Source organism: Eptatretus burgeri, chromosome 4, assembly GCF_056783735.1.
Source record: "Eptatretus burgeri isolate ZD-2024b chromosome 4, Ebu_testis_v1, whole genome shotgun sequence".
NCBI classification, from domain to species: domain Eukaryota; kingdom Metazoa; phylum Chordata; class Myxini; order Myxiniformes; family Myxinidae; genus Eptatretus; species Eptatretus burgeri.
Genome location: NC_140964.1, coordinates 72,777,991 through 72,793,455, shown reverse-complemented (window position 1 = coordinate 72,793,455; position 15,465 = coordinate 72,777,991). Strand labels below are relative to the sequence as shown.

Sequence of the window (15,465 nt, the reverse complement as noted above, 5' to 3'; positions counted from 1 at the left end):
TTTCTGAGTTACTGTATCATATAAACTAAAGGGTATCGTATCATTTGTGGTTCTAGATATCTTAACCAAAGTTGTTGTCCGGGTCTTTTTTGGAACACCTGTACAAGGGGGTAATGGAGTGAGCTGTGACAAGGTGTGCATAGAAGGAAGAAAAAGGAGAAAGTAAGGAAAAAAAGAAAATGAAGTGAACCATTGCACATCGACATATATCATACTCATGTATTATATATATATATATATATATATATATATATATATATATATATATATATATATATATATATATATATATATATATATATATATATATATATATATATCATACATCACATTACACTCACACAAGATGAAGACGGAGGATTTATTTTCCAAGTATGAGCTTTAATGCAATTTTAACGCTTTATATAAACGAAGGATCGAACAACTATTGAAAAAGCAATGCTAAGTTTAATCCTGAAAAATAAGTATTTACATTAACAAGTAAATAAACAGTTTCGTCCACAGCGTAAATAACAAAATGCTAAGCGTAGTTGGTGAGTGAAGCAGTAATTTGTTGGGAAAAGGGGGAGGGGGGAGGGGGGAGTGTAAAGCTTCAGTGCAAAATGTTTTTTTTTTTTTTTAAATCGACTTTTGCTCTCATCACGCAGGTCATTCAAAACAAACTTTAGCCAGAGTTTGTGTAACGTACCTGAAAAATGTATTCCTATCCTCAACCTCAAATGGTGAACAAATGATAACAAAGACAACTGAAAACTGTATGTACAAAATTACAATTGTCAGAAGAAAAGAAAAAAAACAACTAAGAAAGGTGTTCTGTTTAAAATTAAAATAAAACCATTGTACTTTACTGTCGAAGGAAAGAAAGAAACCAAAAACACTTGAAAAACCGTAATGCACCTTTTGGATATTTCCATGAGCCCTTTGGCAAAATCATAGCACAGAATGATGAAAAAGGAATAAAGAAAAAGCAACTATCGAGTTTGTTCTTGAGTGTGGAAGAAAGTAACTGACCACCATCACCACAAGTATCATTACCTGGCACACCTGGCATGATTCCTGAAGATATTTTGGCAACCTTTAAAATTTTTTTTTTTTTTTTTTTACACAAACAAGTTCGATGCGTACCCCCAACGAAGAACATCAAGAGACCAACTCTTTCGACATCACACCGTACCGATAGCATTCCAGATAAAACTTCTTGCAAAAATAACATTAGGAACGGGAAATTAAAATAAAAAGGATCAATATAAAGGAAACTCTACAAAACAGTTTGAATGTCTTAGGCAACACTGTGCAAGTAACAAGCAGAGATTGTCATCAGCTTTGGTGCCTTGCTGTAAATAACACCCCCCACTCCCAGACCCCCCCCCCCAACCATCCCCGTAGGCCACCAAAAATGTCTCCTCCTGCTCCTCCTCCCCTTTTGATCTTCCCTTGAGGTGACAAAGGCAGTGAGCATTTGTCTCAATCGTAGCCTCAAACGACTGAAGCAGTGAAGTCATCTCACATGGATTGGCATCCTAAGCAGCAAGCTGCCCAGATCTTGCCAACACCACTTGCCTTCCAGAGCCCAGGGCCAGCCGTACAGGCCCTTGTCCTTTGGGAACTCAGGTGATGTTAATTACGTTCAGAAAACATAAGACGATGATGACGAGGAAGAGGGAACAGCTGTGATGGAGTCCCTGAAAGGACTTTGTTGCAGAGGAAATGGTCGAGTCGGCTCATCGAAGTGCGACAACGGGATGGTGTTCTCCTCACTGAACCGTGGCTCGGCTTTGACTAACCCACGTGGCCCATCAGCAAAAGTGAGCGAGAACACCACATCCGGGTCACACACAAACTTGTAGACGTACCGCTCACCTGCAACCTGAGGAAGAGAGACGGTGATGTTGCTATTTTGGCGAAAGAAGAAGAAAAACAAAACAGAAAAAGAGGTAGAAGAGGAATTTAATTTCCATACCTTCTGCATGATGCCTTTCTCATAGTAATAGCGGAGTGAGCGGCTCAATTTGTCATAGTTCATGGCTGGCCGGTTCTTTTGTAGGCCCCAAAGTCGAGCAACCTGTTAGGGTTGTCTTTTTTAAGTTTGCATGCCAAACAAATACAATTGAGTTCACACGAAGTGCCCATGTTGCCAACCCAAACAATCACCTCTTCAGGATCCAGTAGTTTGAACTCCATGTCACGTCCGGTCCACATGATGGTGCTGGAGTGCCCTGGGTCCTCGAGCAGGGCAACAAGAAACTGCCAGAGCTGGAGGGAGCCGCGGCGAAGGAACACTGGAGCCTCCCGTAAGGCCGCTGGCTCAACTTTAATATCACCTGCCGCAAGGAAAAGTGCAATAGCAGTGAGTGTGACTGATGGCAAATGTTTGTTTTCTTATCTCTGTCCCAAATAACCGGAGGATCCAAAAATGTCCCCAATTGGATCATACTGTTTGTAATCTAAAACAGCAGACTGTCGTTAAAATGAATTGATTTCAGGAACATTCATTTCAAGAAAATGATTACATGATTCAAGATGAATTTATTGATTTCATGAAAATTGATATCGGACTGGTAGGACAGCCGAGAGGTAAACAATTTACATTAAAATTAATATCTTGAAAAAGGGTTGCTTTAATAATTAAAGTTTACTGAACTGATGTTTTAAAAACCAGCGTGGTTTCTGCACTAAAAATTAATCGGCTTGTTCTTTCACCTAACCAACTCATCCACCAAGTTTCGTCCTAATCCGTCCACAATGTTTAGAGATATCGTGCTAGATATCGTTTTAGTCCCATCACTCAATGGTGAAGAATCATTTAAAAAAAAATTCTCGGATGCGGATCCGGATCTTCACCAAAATCGAATCATTTTGTTTGTGTTCCATAGCCAAGCTCTCCACCAAATTTCGTCAGAATTCGTCCGCAACCTTTTGAGATAGTTTGTTCATGAACAAACAAACAAACAGACAGGGGTGAAAATATTACCTCCGTCCATCTTCAGTGGGCGGAGGATCAGTTAGAGCTTAATAAAGTGACATATCGAGTTGATAAAGTGATTTTGACGGAACGTTAACACAAATTTATCAAAAACTGCACTGGGAAAGTCGAATTGCCAGCCTGACTTAGCAGATGTGACCCCCATATACCACTTCCCTGACTCGACTACCTGTGAGTCAACAAGGGAATAAACAAGAAGCGAATACTTTGATATCGCGAGGCTGGGGGCAGTAAAAGGTTAAGAATGATGAAACAATTTTGCAGTTATAAAATTTCAATGTAGACACGGTGAATTAGCATGCATGATGGGAAGAGTTGTGACGTTGGACAAATTTCTATTTATAGCCCTCAGATCAAAGGGACGTACGAGGCCATAAGTGTGACAGAAGATGTGACAGAAGACACAGGACAGAATAGCCAATTGTATAACAGCGCGATGTCGCCACACTGTAATAATACTAGCTTTATAAATAAATAAATGTATCGTATTGTTTTTTCGTGGGCCCCCTGGAGTTGAGGCCCTGGACAAATGTTCCATTGGTCCTTCCCTAAATCCGGCCCTGCAACCAAGCAGCAAATCACCCTGTGCTCTGCGTCTGTGTCTAGTGCTGTATATGCATTTTTATGCCTGACAATACATTGTAAACTTTCTCACAGTGACATCACAGACAACGTTTTTGGAAATATACAGTGGAAAATCGATACGACGCTAAGCGTTATAGCGCTTGCAGTGATATAACGCTCATACACCTTGGACCCCAAAAAATACTACTATTTCATGTTTAAAGGCAAAAAAGTGAGAAAATAGAGACAAAGTTAGTCCAAAATAGCGCTAAGTGGCGAAAAAAATTCAAGCCGTCATCGCCCTGTGTTGAGTTGACATGTGGTGCGAAAATACTCTCAAGCTGTCATCTTCTCGCACCTTTCCCGTATAAATGGCGAAGCTGAGATGAACAAAATCAATTCATTTCAAATCATCATAGCATCCGTATCTCCTGTGACTCACGTTCATGTTCCCTTCTAACACCATACAACACAGTACACAACGTAAGTACAGTACTGTACTGTACAAGATTAACTAATGTTCGCGTGCTCTACCGCCCACCTCCTTTCGGAAGAGTTGTCAACAACTTAAATCTAAGCTCCCGTGACATCTCCTGCACCAGTTCTTCGACATCTTCATCACCTACCAGCCGAGAAATCTTCAAATTTGTTAGTTTTGTTTGCTCTGTTCAGTTCAGCACCGCCATGCCGAAGCGGAAGTGTTATTCCATAGAGGAGACGCTACACATAATTAAACGGATACGGAATGGTGAAACTCAAGCGACCATCAACAAGGATACAGGCATCGCCGGTTCAACTTTAAGAGGATGGTTGAAGGATGAAGAGAACATCAAGAGCTTCATTGTCACTGTCAACTCCAATGAAGGGATGAAGAGGAAGAGGGTCAAGCTTGGGAGGGATCAGGAGTTGGACCAGGAACTATTCAATTGGTTCTGCAAGTCTAGAGAGCTTGACATACCCATCTCAGGCACCATCCTCCTTCATCAGGCCAAGAACATCAAGATCTTAAAGTCCAAGGATGGGAAGATCTTCGCTTCCTTTATGCCCAAGAACACCACCAGCAAGATCCAGCCTTTGGAGCAGGGGGTCATCAAATGTTTCAAGCTATTCTACAAAGATCAATTATGCGAAGCTATGGCCAGGGAGCAGAAAGAGATGACCGTCTTCCTCAAGGCCATGGACGTTAAGAAGACGATGGAGTTTGCAGGGCCAGCCTGGGAGAAGGTCACCTCGGAGACACCATCATTAACTGCTGGAGGAAAGGCTGAGGTCCTCCCAAGTCTGATAATGAAGAAGACTTCAATGGGTTCTCCAAGGAGGTGGGCAGGTCTGCCATCACGGCCCTCAACCTCGCCCCTGGTACATCAGCTCTTGATGCTCTCCATGCCTGGGTTGATCAAGAAGAAAGAGACCTGGCTGAAGAACTGCATAGAGAAGAACAGCTGTCAACTGGAGAGGAAGAGGAACCCCTTGAGGAGTCGGAAGAAGAAGAGGCACCAGTTGAACCTCTCCCCCAGCCTCTCCACTGCAAAGCTGAAGAGTCCTTCCTTTATGGTCTTCGTTCGTTGGAGTCCTTGGATGAGCAGGAATGCCCCAATCTTCATTTGAAGATACACCAGGTTAAAATCCTTCTGGATGACACCCGAAGACTCTCAAGAGCATCCATGAAACCAACCAGGATCACCGATTTCTTCAAGATATAAATTCTGTATCCGTTTGTGATTAAGGAAGCACAACATATTTTACCGATTTATGTGATAATGTACATTTTTTATTTTGTAAGTAATGTTCGATTGTACTTAAAAAAATAAAATATATTCTATATGCATTCAATTCCTGTGTTTATTTCTTTTTAAAAAAAAAGAAAAGAAAATAACTTGACCTCTTCGTCATCTACCCCAACAATCCAAGATGGCGGATGTACATGTCCACGTGTTTTGGTTCTGGTTTGTATGTAATATAAAATATTTTTCACTGCATCAGTATAGCGCTGTATCATTTATAACGCCCCAGTCGCTTTGGACCCCACCGGTGAGCGTTATATCGATTTTCCACTGTATTTTGAAAACTCCAAAAGCTTTCATATCCCCTTTTACTAAAATATGGCTACCCCGCAGCTTGCTATTGTCACAAGCGTTGTGTACACTTAAGGAGAAGGTAACTGATGATGCTGATAATTGCATTCACTACACATGTAAATTTTGAGACCGAGTGGAATTGTGGTTAGAGGGTCAACATGGAGTATGGGAGGTCAGCGGTTCGATTCCATGATTCCAAACCTGTTCGAATCATATCAAAGCTTTAAAATGGTATGTGCTTCCTTCTTGGTTGATGCTCAACATTTAGATTAGAGGATAGAGTATGCATAAGTGTGTGTGTGTGTGTGTGTGTGTGTGTGTGTGTGTGTGTGTGTGTGTGTGTGTGTGTGTGTGTGTGTGTGTGTGTGTGTGTGTGTGTGTGTGTGTGTGTGTGTGTGCGTGTGTGTAGGTGGGCGATTACTCCTCAATTGTCACTCTGACTGCAGAGAGGAAGGTGACACTACAAGATAGTGTGGCCAACACCAAGAGTGGTCTGGGAAGTGATGTCACGTTCCTCAAGATCCACCAGCTCTGTTTGTCAGATGTTTAAATAAGTCATGTCCAGTGCGATACCATGTCTCTGTTTGTATATGTGAGGGCATGATTTGTGCAACAGCCATTTTATAAGCCTTATACTTTGTTAAAACACATCATGTTTTGCAAATATTAGGTGAAGAGATGTTTATTTCCATTACCTTTATATTCATGTTATCAATTTCAAAAATAGCAAGTTTTCGGTGAAAGCCCGAGCTTACCATCGAGCCGATTGGGCACAACACATGTATCATCAATAAATGAATGTGGTCCTTTCTCGTACAAGAATCCTGTAAGAAAAAAAAGAAAGAAAAAAAGTAAAGGAAATGAGAAGGTTAAAAAAAAACCAAGGAAAAAACTACAAAGAGAGCAAAAGTTTTATAAAACCATGACCATCGCTCAAAAGAGGAGAAAAATGATTCACTCATGCAGAAATCTCGATTGTGTGTGTGCAGATGAGTGTGTATTTTGTGAATCTAATAAACCATACTGTGTTACAGAACATCGGTGGTGCCGAAACGGTTTCTTGGCAAGGGTTACACTGGGGTGGTTTACCATTGCCTTCACAGCAGTAGTTGGGGCAGGAATTTGTAATTTGTTCATGGTGCTGGCGATAGCTCGCCTACTCATCGTGAAGGACACCGTGGGATCTTTAACATCCACCAACTGATGTCGGCAGACGGGACGCCCAGTTTAACGTCCATTTAAGGGACAGCGCACACATTGACGAATCACCCTGCCTGTGAAGTACTGGGATGACAGTTTATAACGAGGCCGAGATTAAAAACCCAGGCGAGACAGAGTGGAGGTGAGTGTGTGTACCTCCAATAATCCTGCAACAGGATTAAAATGCAAGACTACATTTGTTTTAAAGACCATTGTTGCAAATTATTTTCTCTTCATCAATTGTCTGACCCGTGCTGTAAAAAGGGAAACAAAAATGCAAAGAAGCGGTTACGTGTGTCCGTTTACGGAATCAGCTGCAGCATCAGAGCCGTAACACATACTTTGGTGTCTTAGTGGTTATTTTGATTCCTTCTGTGATGACACAATGGGAAGCTTAAACAATGAGCCTTTGATGTACGTTGCATTGGACGTTAGATTTTGAAATATTTTTTTTATTTGAGATGTTTCCTTCCCGTAATAAAAGGGTGCCTTTGCATGTGCGTCACGGCAATGCTGAACTTCCCAATATTCCAGAAAGAAACTAGAAGGGCACTGTGTAGCGTGCATACCTCCGCCCTGTAATGCCTGATCCACGAGAACATATCTGGCCCAAAACATTTTTGAGATATCGTGCGATGTATCGTTTTTGAGCCCAATCTCTCAATGGTGAAGAATCACTTTAAAAATTCTAGTAGTCGGATCCGGATCCAGATCTTCACTAAAGTCTAATCAGGTTGTCCTTGTCACACCCCAAACCTGTCCACAAATTTCATCCGGATCCGTCAACAACTTTTTGAGATATCCTGTACACAAACAAACAGACAAACAGACAGACAGACAAACAGACAGAAAAGGGGTGAAAACATAACCTCCTTCACAATCGGTGGCGGAGGTAAAAAAAAGAACCCGGTACTTAGGCTGCCGTTTCCCCTACCTTGCTGTGAATTGGCATTGCTGAGATATCCATCCCTCATGTACAATGGTTGGCATGTTGGTACGTCTGTAAAAGAGAGAGATAGATTAGTTTCATCCTTTAGGGTGGACAAAAAAAAATCACATCAAGTTGATAAAAATGAAGGAGTAAAAAGCTTTTGAACCTTTGAAGTTCGAAAAGTGAGTCCATAAATTGTCAGAGAGGTTCAAGCATGCAGGGCAACCCAGGCCAGATCAGGTCAAAACGCGCAACTCAAGATCAAAGTAGGCTGCACAGAGTCTTTAAAGACGATGCACAATACTAAATAGGGTCAAGCAAGGTCATGCAGCACCAAGCATGTCACGTGCTGGACGACAACAAAAAGTCCAGCCATGGTGGGCAGTGCAAGGCCGAATCAGGCAAAGAAGGGCCGAGTGATAAACCCTTACCTACGGAATACTGGCAATCATGGTTCTCCTGTTTGATTCCAACAGGAAGTGACGGAAGCTGTTGAGTCACCCGGGGGTAATTAGACTCTCCCATCATGGTGTGCCCATGCGTACTGCCTCTGGGATAGCTCAGAAATTCCTGCTTGAAAGAAGGGACAATTGGAAAGGGGGAAACGGATGGTTCGGCGTTTTGACGGTGGAGCAAGCAGCAAGCCGAGGATGGTGCACCACTTTGATTTCTTTGGAAGGGTTGGCAGGGGTCAGACACGTTTCTCCAACACCTGCAAGAAAAAAAAAACCCCTAAATTTTGAATGCTGCAGACATGAGAAATGGAAGAGACATCTATGTACAATCACGCTCATAACAACTATGAGTACAAATAAATATTCATTGTTCAGTGCACTTCTGGTATATATGGTAAATTGTGGTTTCTGGGTTAAGCTTCTTGTTGTTGAGTTTGTGGTTGGCAGTCCTGTTCTTTTTCAACAATGTTAGCCTGCCTGTCCTCTTCTGCCTCATTCTGCTGTCTGTCATGATCTCTTCTTGTGTTCCTGCTCGTCTGTCAATGTTTTCCAGTTTTTCTGTGTCCCTTGTCCCTGTTCCACTTGTATCGCTCTTCCACGAGATTTATCATTTATATATGAAAAGCCTCATTCTGCATAATAGTTAAGAAACACATTTGAGATCAAGAAAAGTGGAATGAAATTATTTATTTAATATATTCTTAAACGTTCGTATTGCACAAGATATGCATGCAACTTGCACCTGGCGTGGGAATTCGAAAATAATGTTTCTGCATATGAAACATTATTGTTTGAAACATATGAAACAGGATGATGCCTGTGTTCCAGGCAACAAGCAATGGAACAGGAAAAGAGATATAGGAGGGGAAGAAACACAGGTAACAGGGTTGGGAAAGGTGGGGTTAAAGGGGGTAGAAAATATCACAGGTCGGGATGGGGGATGGTGTGAGATGTCGGTGCAAAGTAAGCTTAAAACCCTGGAGAGAAGAGTGAGATTGAACTGCATCCGTAAAGCAATTCCAAAAATGGGTGGGAAGAAAAGAGGAACAAAAGAGTGGAGGTGGGCAGAAAGTCTGGATTTGGTGAGTTTAACTTGGCAGGGGTTACTTTAAGAACACGAGCGTCCTGGAGGATGTGGGGTGGGTTTGAGGGCAGAGAGATCAGAGGGAGGCGGTAAAAAATAGAGGCCACCAACCTGTCTGTGATATGAAGGCAACGGATGTTGTACTTCAGCCTCATCACAGAAGAAACCAATTGAGAGCTTTAAATTCCACAGAATGCAGGAGAGAAAGGTGTGAAGTGGGTACCAGCCCATAGGCCCACAGCATTGAACTTGTAGGCTGAGTAGTTCTGATTTTTTCAAGGAATGACTTTGAATGGCAGAGGATGCCAAGTCTGTGGCTGGTTTGAAGGCTTGCTTTATGATATGCATGGTAAGCCTAAGAGAAGTCATGGCTGATGTTGAGGCCAAGGAATTCACCAGACTGAACCTCTTCAGGTGGATGACTGTGGAAACACATCGGCCCATTCATTTGACAATCCTGCCCGATCGATTGGGTGAGACTGAGATTTGTCAGGATTGACACAACTGCTGTCTGTTTGACAGTGAGGTGGGGGTACTGTATGACAATGTGGAGTCATCTCCAAACGTGAAAATATGGTTTCCCATGGTATCAGAGAGGTCGTCGTTTCACTTTTTAGGCCTTTAGGCCGAGAACACATTTGCTGTCAGTGAGTTCTTTGTTTTGTGAGATGTGGCCCAATGAGCTGGAGCAGAATAATTATGCTGAAATTTTTTCCCACAATAGTCTGAAGTTTTTAAAAGTTACTTTCTGACTCCTTCTCAAGGTTTATCCAGAGCTTTATTTTCTTCCCCATCTTTGTCTAATCATCTTCACCCTGACGATCGTAACATGAAACTGAAATGTATCGAATATCACACAACATTGATCTTATAAGAAAATATATCTTTTAAAAAACTGAATTAATTAAATTCTAAATCTGCAATGTGAATCACTGGTTGTTATGCAAATTCACACATGACAGAGTGTGTAATCATGCATTTCCCAGCAAGCAGAAGAAGTTGCAATGACCAAAAAAAAAAAAAAAATCGGTTTGGTTATGTCGCAATATGAATGACCCTGCTCGTCATGTGATATCAAACAACAATTTTGGAGATGAATCACAGGAGGTGCATCTCGGACAGAAAATAGGGATAGGCAAGAAAAAAAAAAGGGAATTGAAATAATGGCTGTGAATCTGTTGCAATCATTCAATAAATTTGACTAATTGCAATATCTGGGGCAGTTTCTATGACAACGCATTACGATAGCGATGACATCGAAATAGGCTAATGTGTCGCAACAATAATAGGCAGGCCACAGAACAGTTCCTCAAATCCAAATCCTGGAATTTGGTTGCAAATAGCGAGACCATAGTGTAATGTTATGCAATCACGAAGGATTGTGAGTGGTGGGGAGTTAGATTCTCACCTAATGTCTTGCAAAAAGTTGTTGTCATCCATTGGATATGGTTGTGAGAAATGCGCGTTATGCTTTGGCATAGACAGCAGGGTGTGAGGTGGAAGGGTCATTCCACTGGACCCAAAGCCTGTGCCAGTATGCAAAGGCAGAGCATGTGTGGTCAATGCAGCAGAGGTCACGACAACAGCTGGAGTGGCTGACAATCTCCTTGTACTAGTAATGGGTGAAGGAGTTGCGCTGCTCGGCCTAAAAGCTTCCAAGGCCTTTGGAGTGTAAGAACTGCGAAGGGAAATAAACAATGAACAACAAAGCCTTGGACTTATTCCACAAGACAAACACTGATATTCCCGAGTCTGTCAATATGCCAAGAGCAAGGAGAAACCCAAACCAAAGCGACACGGGACATTTACAAACGGGGCTCGGATTGAATGATGGGAAAGAGAAAAACAACTAAAATCTATAGTAATAAATTTCAGTGTGTGTGTGCGTGTGTGTGTGTGTGTGTGTGTGTGTGTGTGTGTGTGTGTGTGTGTGTGTGTGTGTGTGTGTGTGCGTGCGTGGGTGTGTCAGTGCGTCAGTGTGTCTCCTCCATAACTCCAAAACCATGAAATCTAGCAGCCTGAAATTTTGCATGTATAATTAAAAAACTCCAAGGAAGTGCATGACTGAAAATTGGGTGTTTGGATTAATTAAAACATTCCTTTTGAAGATAATTAACGGCCTTATTTAATGAGATCATTTTTCAGGCGCATCCTTGGACACCTCACTCACTCGACGGGTGTCTTAATTCGACATTTTGTTCGGCCTATTCAAACATGCCTCGACTTGGAAACACGATCTACTCTCACGGACTAATTAAAGGATATAATCGAAATATCATGTCGGATTTGAGAGTCGGATCTGGTGGACAAAATAAGTGTCGAAATCTGGAGTGAAATCCGAAAAATTTAAACAAATTAGTGATTTTTTATAACTTAGCGTATTTATTTAAGAAAGTATTAAACGTAACTTTTTCTACTGTTCAGACGATTACATTGAGTGAAGAAAAGATTTTGGAATGTGCAGAAAGTGTAACTTCATTGAGTGAAACACCGTGCTTCAAAACCTGCTTTTGCAATCCATGAAGGCACAGTCCACGGGGGGGGGGGGGGGGGTCATTTTGGGGGAAATTACATCCGTAGTTTGCTGTTTCCATTTTTGGGTGAATTGCTTGCATTACAAAATATTCATATAAATATACTATTATTGTTCTGCCAATATATTAATACTCGGTAGTTTCTGTAAGCGAAGAGGAACCACTTTTTGTTGCTGCAAGTGAAGAGGCTTATTGTTGATTTACACCATTTTGTGTGTGCTTTCATTACAAAATATTAATATAAATATACTACTAGTTACTGAACTATATCAATAGTCGATAGTTTTTGCAAGCGAAGAGGTATATAGACAGCACACATGAACGTGGTAGAAATGGGAACAAATGACTCTCCTGGGGTGTGTGTGTGCCTGTTGTTGGTTATGTGTGTGTACGTGTATGTGTGTGCGGTGTGCGGGTATCGCGGGCACACGATCTCAACTCGAACTCTAACCTCGAGCTCGTGGTGCGTGGTGCAGTGGAGGAGGTTATGCGGCCGTTTCACGAACCATGTACTTCTGCAGCGCTGAAGCCTTGGGAGCAGACGTGCTGTGGCATCGAAGCCACGTGGGACATGCCACCGTGCAGTGCGGGTGTGGGGATATCCATGCATGTGTGCGAGTGAAATGTTGAGTAGATCGTTGATGCGCATGCATGTTTCGCATTGACCGTGAGGAGGTTGGAGGAATGCAAGTGTCGGGTCGGGGAAGGGAGGACTGCATGCAGTTTGGCTGATAGCATTAGTTTCAATTTTAAAATGCTACCACTCAGTTTTATCTAGAACATGGCGGTTAGAAAGAAAACGCTGCTGTTTGGGCACGTTTTATTGTCCTGGTAATGCCCTGGTATGCTGCTTTCCCATTCCCTCCCCTCAAACTGCTTTCCCATGCATTTCCCTCATGCTGCCTTCCCTTTCCTTCACACTGCCTTCCCATTCCCTCTCACACTCCCTCCCCCATTTCTCTCCGCTCAAACTGCCTTCACATTTCCCACTCCCCTTGCACTGCCTTCCCATTCTGTCCCCTCGCACTGACACCCTTACCCCTATCCCTCCCTCTCTCTCCCCTATCTCTCTCTCCCCTATCCCTCCCCCTCTCTCTCTCCCCTATTCCTCTCTCTGTCCCTCCCTTATCCCCCCTCTCTCTCCCCTATCCCTCCCCCTCTCTCCCTCTCTCTCTCTCCCCTATCCCTCCCTCCCTCTCTCCTATCCCTCCCCCTCTCTCTCTCTCTCCCTCCCTTATCCCCCCTCTCTCTCCTCTATCCCTCCCCCTCTCTCCCTCTCTCTCCCCTATCCCTCCCTCCCTCTCCCCTATCCCTCCCTCCCTCTCCCTCTCACCCCAACCCTCTCTCTCCCTCCCTTCTATCCCCCCCTCCCAAATATTCCCGTCGGTGAAGTGACGAGTTGTATTTGGTAGTTTTAAATGTATGATACTTTTTTCACATCACATTTGAAGTAACTAGGAGTCAGAGCAGATGGATGTCTAACAATTAAAAAAACCAGTTTTAATTGTTTAGAATGACATAACCGATTTACATTTTGTTATCCTATGAAGAGATCAGCATCACGTGGACCAGGCATCAGAAAACTAACCGTGCCAAAGACGGATCATGTTTTCTGATGGGTTTGATGAACTCCTCATCAAAAGGAGTCTCAAATTGGCTTTACAAGCACAAGCTCATCTCAACAACAGTTTCTCAATCCAAGACACACCACCGTCTCTGTGTGGACAATCTATAACAGACTTCAATTGCTAATCTATAGAACCTTCAAGGAAGTTGCCTATGACAGTTGAGCACAGGGTAGCAAAGATCAAGATTGTATCTTGGTAATAGATGGTAGATCTGGAACAAGTGTGCCAAGGAAATATTTTCTGGTGAGACCTGTTTCAACTTCGAGGTATGTGTCCTCATCTCTGAGCTGTCCAGACTGGGTTCAAATCTCGGTTCAGCTATAAACTGTTACCCTAGTGTTTAGCAGGCAGGGTGAGGCATCAATGTGAGCTGTCCCACGGATGGACATTCAACTGGATAGTCCCCTGTGCCAGCATTAATTGGTACATGTTGAAGATCACACGGCGTCCTTCGCATAGAGTCGGTGAGATATCGCCGGCACCCTGATAGAATTATAAATTCCTGATCTATTTAGTCAAACGTCAGGGCTGGGCCAGTCGCTTCATGAAAGACTTGGGCCAGAAACTTTCCTTGGCCGACCCCACAAGAAGGTGAAAATAATTGTGGGCGTTAAAGCCCCATCATCACCTGCTTCAACATTGACATCGGATATTCAAACAACGGCAAAGGATGATCATTGAAAAAGAATCAAAATTACAACGGCACTCGGTAGAGCGCGTACCTCCACCAGGACGAACAAGATTTACTAGAGTAAACCCTCCAATATCGCGGGTTCCAACATCGCCGGCGACCAATTGTGTTCGGATTTCGTTATCGCTGTATTGTTTCGGCCAATCATGGTTTTTGAGCTGAGATGAGTCATTGTTTGTGTCGGCGTGTACGATTACCCCCCATTACGAGCCTTTTGCTGTTTCTCATGTACAGTTAATTGTAGTAAACAGACCAGCATACGGAAACGAAGCCAAATGTAATAACGAATCCTCATCGAACAGGAAATGACAAACGGAGATCCTGCCAGTTGTAGTAGACACAAAACAGTTAATAATGGTGCCAAAACATAAAATGATGGAGAAAATGAATCGTGCCAAAAGGCAGAGAAAGGTTATGACATTGTGTGAAAAAAAAGTCTGATTGTTCGATAGGTTGGCAAGAAGTGAACTTGTGGCATCTGTGGGCCACCATTACAGGATCAATGAATCATCTGTGTGTAACCATGAGTCAAATATCCGTGCAAGGGTTCCTGCCGGCAAAGCGCAAAAAGTTCATTCCGATCCAATGATCCTCATATTGAAAGGATGTAAAAAGTGCTTAATGTTTGGATGGAGGACCATTGTGGATTTACTGTACAGACGTTTCCACGAGCCACATTGGGCCGAAGGCTCCAGGTCAACCATGGCTCATGGAACGAACCAAGGCGAAGGAAGGAATTTATGTCGGAGCAGGTTTTTAACGCCAAAGAGACGGGAATATTTTGGAAGAGGATGCCACCTCGTAGCTTCCAGTACAAGCAGGATCGTTTTACCCTTCCTCTACGTGGCAATGCAGCAGGAGACTGTGTCGTGCTCCCGATGATCCAACAGCCATCCCAACTTCGGCATCCACATCTTTATTACCTCCACCCTCTCCTCCCCCAACAGCATCATCATCAACATTGTGTTTTCTATTCACGGCAGAGTACAGTACGTGATACATTTACTTTCACCCACCTCACTGTTTTGGAATAAATTTAAAAGGTAAAACTCTTGTGTTTTTGTTTAATTTCCTCTGCCAACGAAGGTGAAGGAGGTTATGTTTTCTGTTTGTTTGTTTGTCTGTTTGTCTGTGCACAGGATATCTCAAAAAGATTGTGGACGAATCCGGATGAAATTTTGTGGACAGGTTGGGTGTGTGACAAGGATGAACCGATTAGATTTTGGTGAAGATCCAGATCTGGATACGAGAATTATTTTAATTCTTTAAGTGATTCTTCACCATTGAGAGATAGGGCCAAAAACGACACATAGCATA

General features: G+C 42.7%; 1 protein-coding gene across 4 annotated transcripts in view; it reads right to left on the bottom strand.

The window, feature by feature from the left end:
- Positions 1 to 427: 427 nt before the first annotated feature.
- Positions 428 to 15,465, bottom strand: part of LOC147028330 (ETS translocation variant 1-like) — a 49,512-nt gene continuing 34,474 nt past the window's right edge. For all 4 annotated transcript variants that reach the window (XM_085878635.1, XM_085878636.1, XM_085878639.1 and 1 more), the window contains exons 7-13: positions 10,704 to 10,973; positions 8,188 to 8,468; positions 7,760 to 7,825; positions 6,381 to 6,449; positions 2,152 to 2,321; positions 1,961 to 2,062; positions 428 to 1,867 (exon numbers count right to left, since the gene is read on the bottom strand). In XM_085878635.1, the coding sequence (XP_085734761.1) occupies positions 1,628 to 1,867; positions 1,961 to 2,062; positions 2,152 to 2,321; positions 6,381 to 6,449; positions 7,760 to 7,825; positions 8,188 to 8,468; positions 10,704 to 10,973 (1,198 nt within the window). In that variant the 3' untranslated portion in view covers positions 428 to 1,627. The remainder of the gene's footprint in view (positions 1,868 to 1,960; positions 2,063 to 2,151; positions 2,322 to 6,380; positions 6,450 to 7,759; positions 7,826 to 8,187; positions 8,469 to 10,703; positions 10,974 to 15,465) is intronic.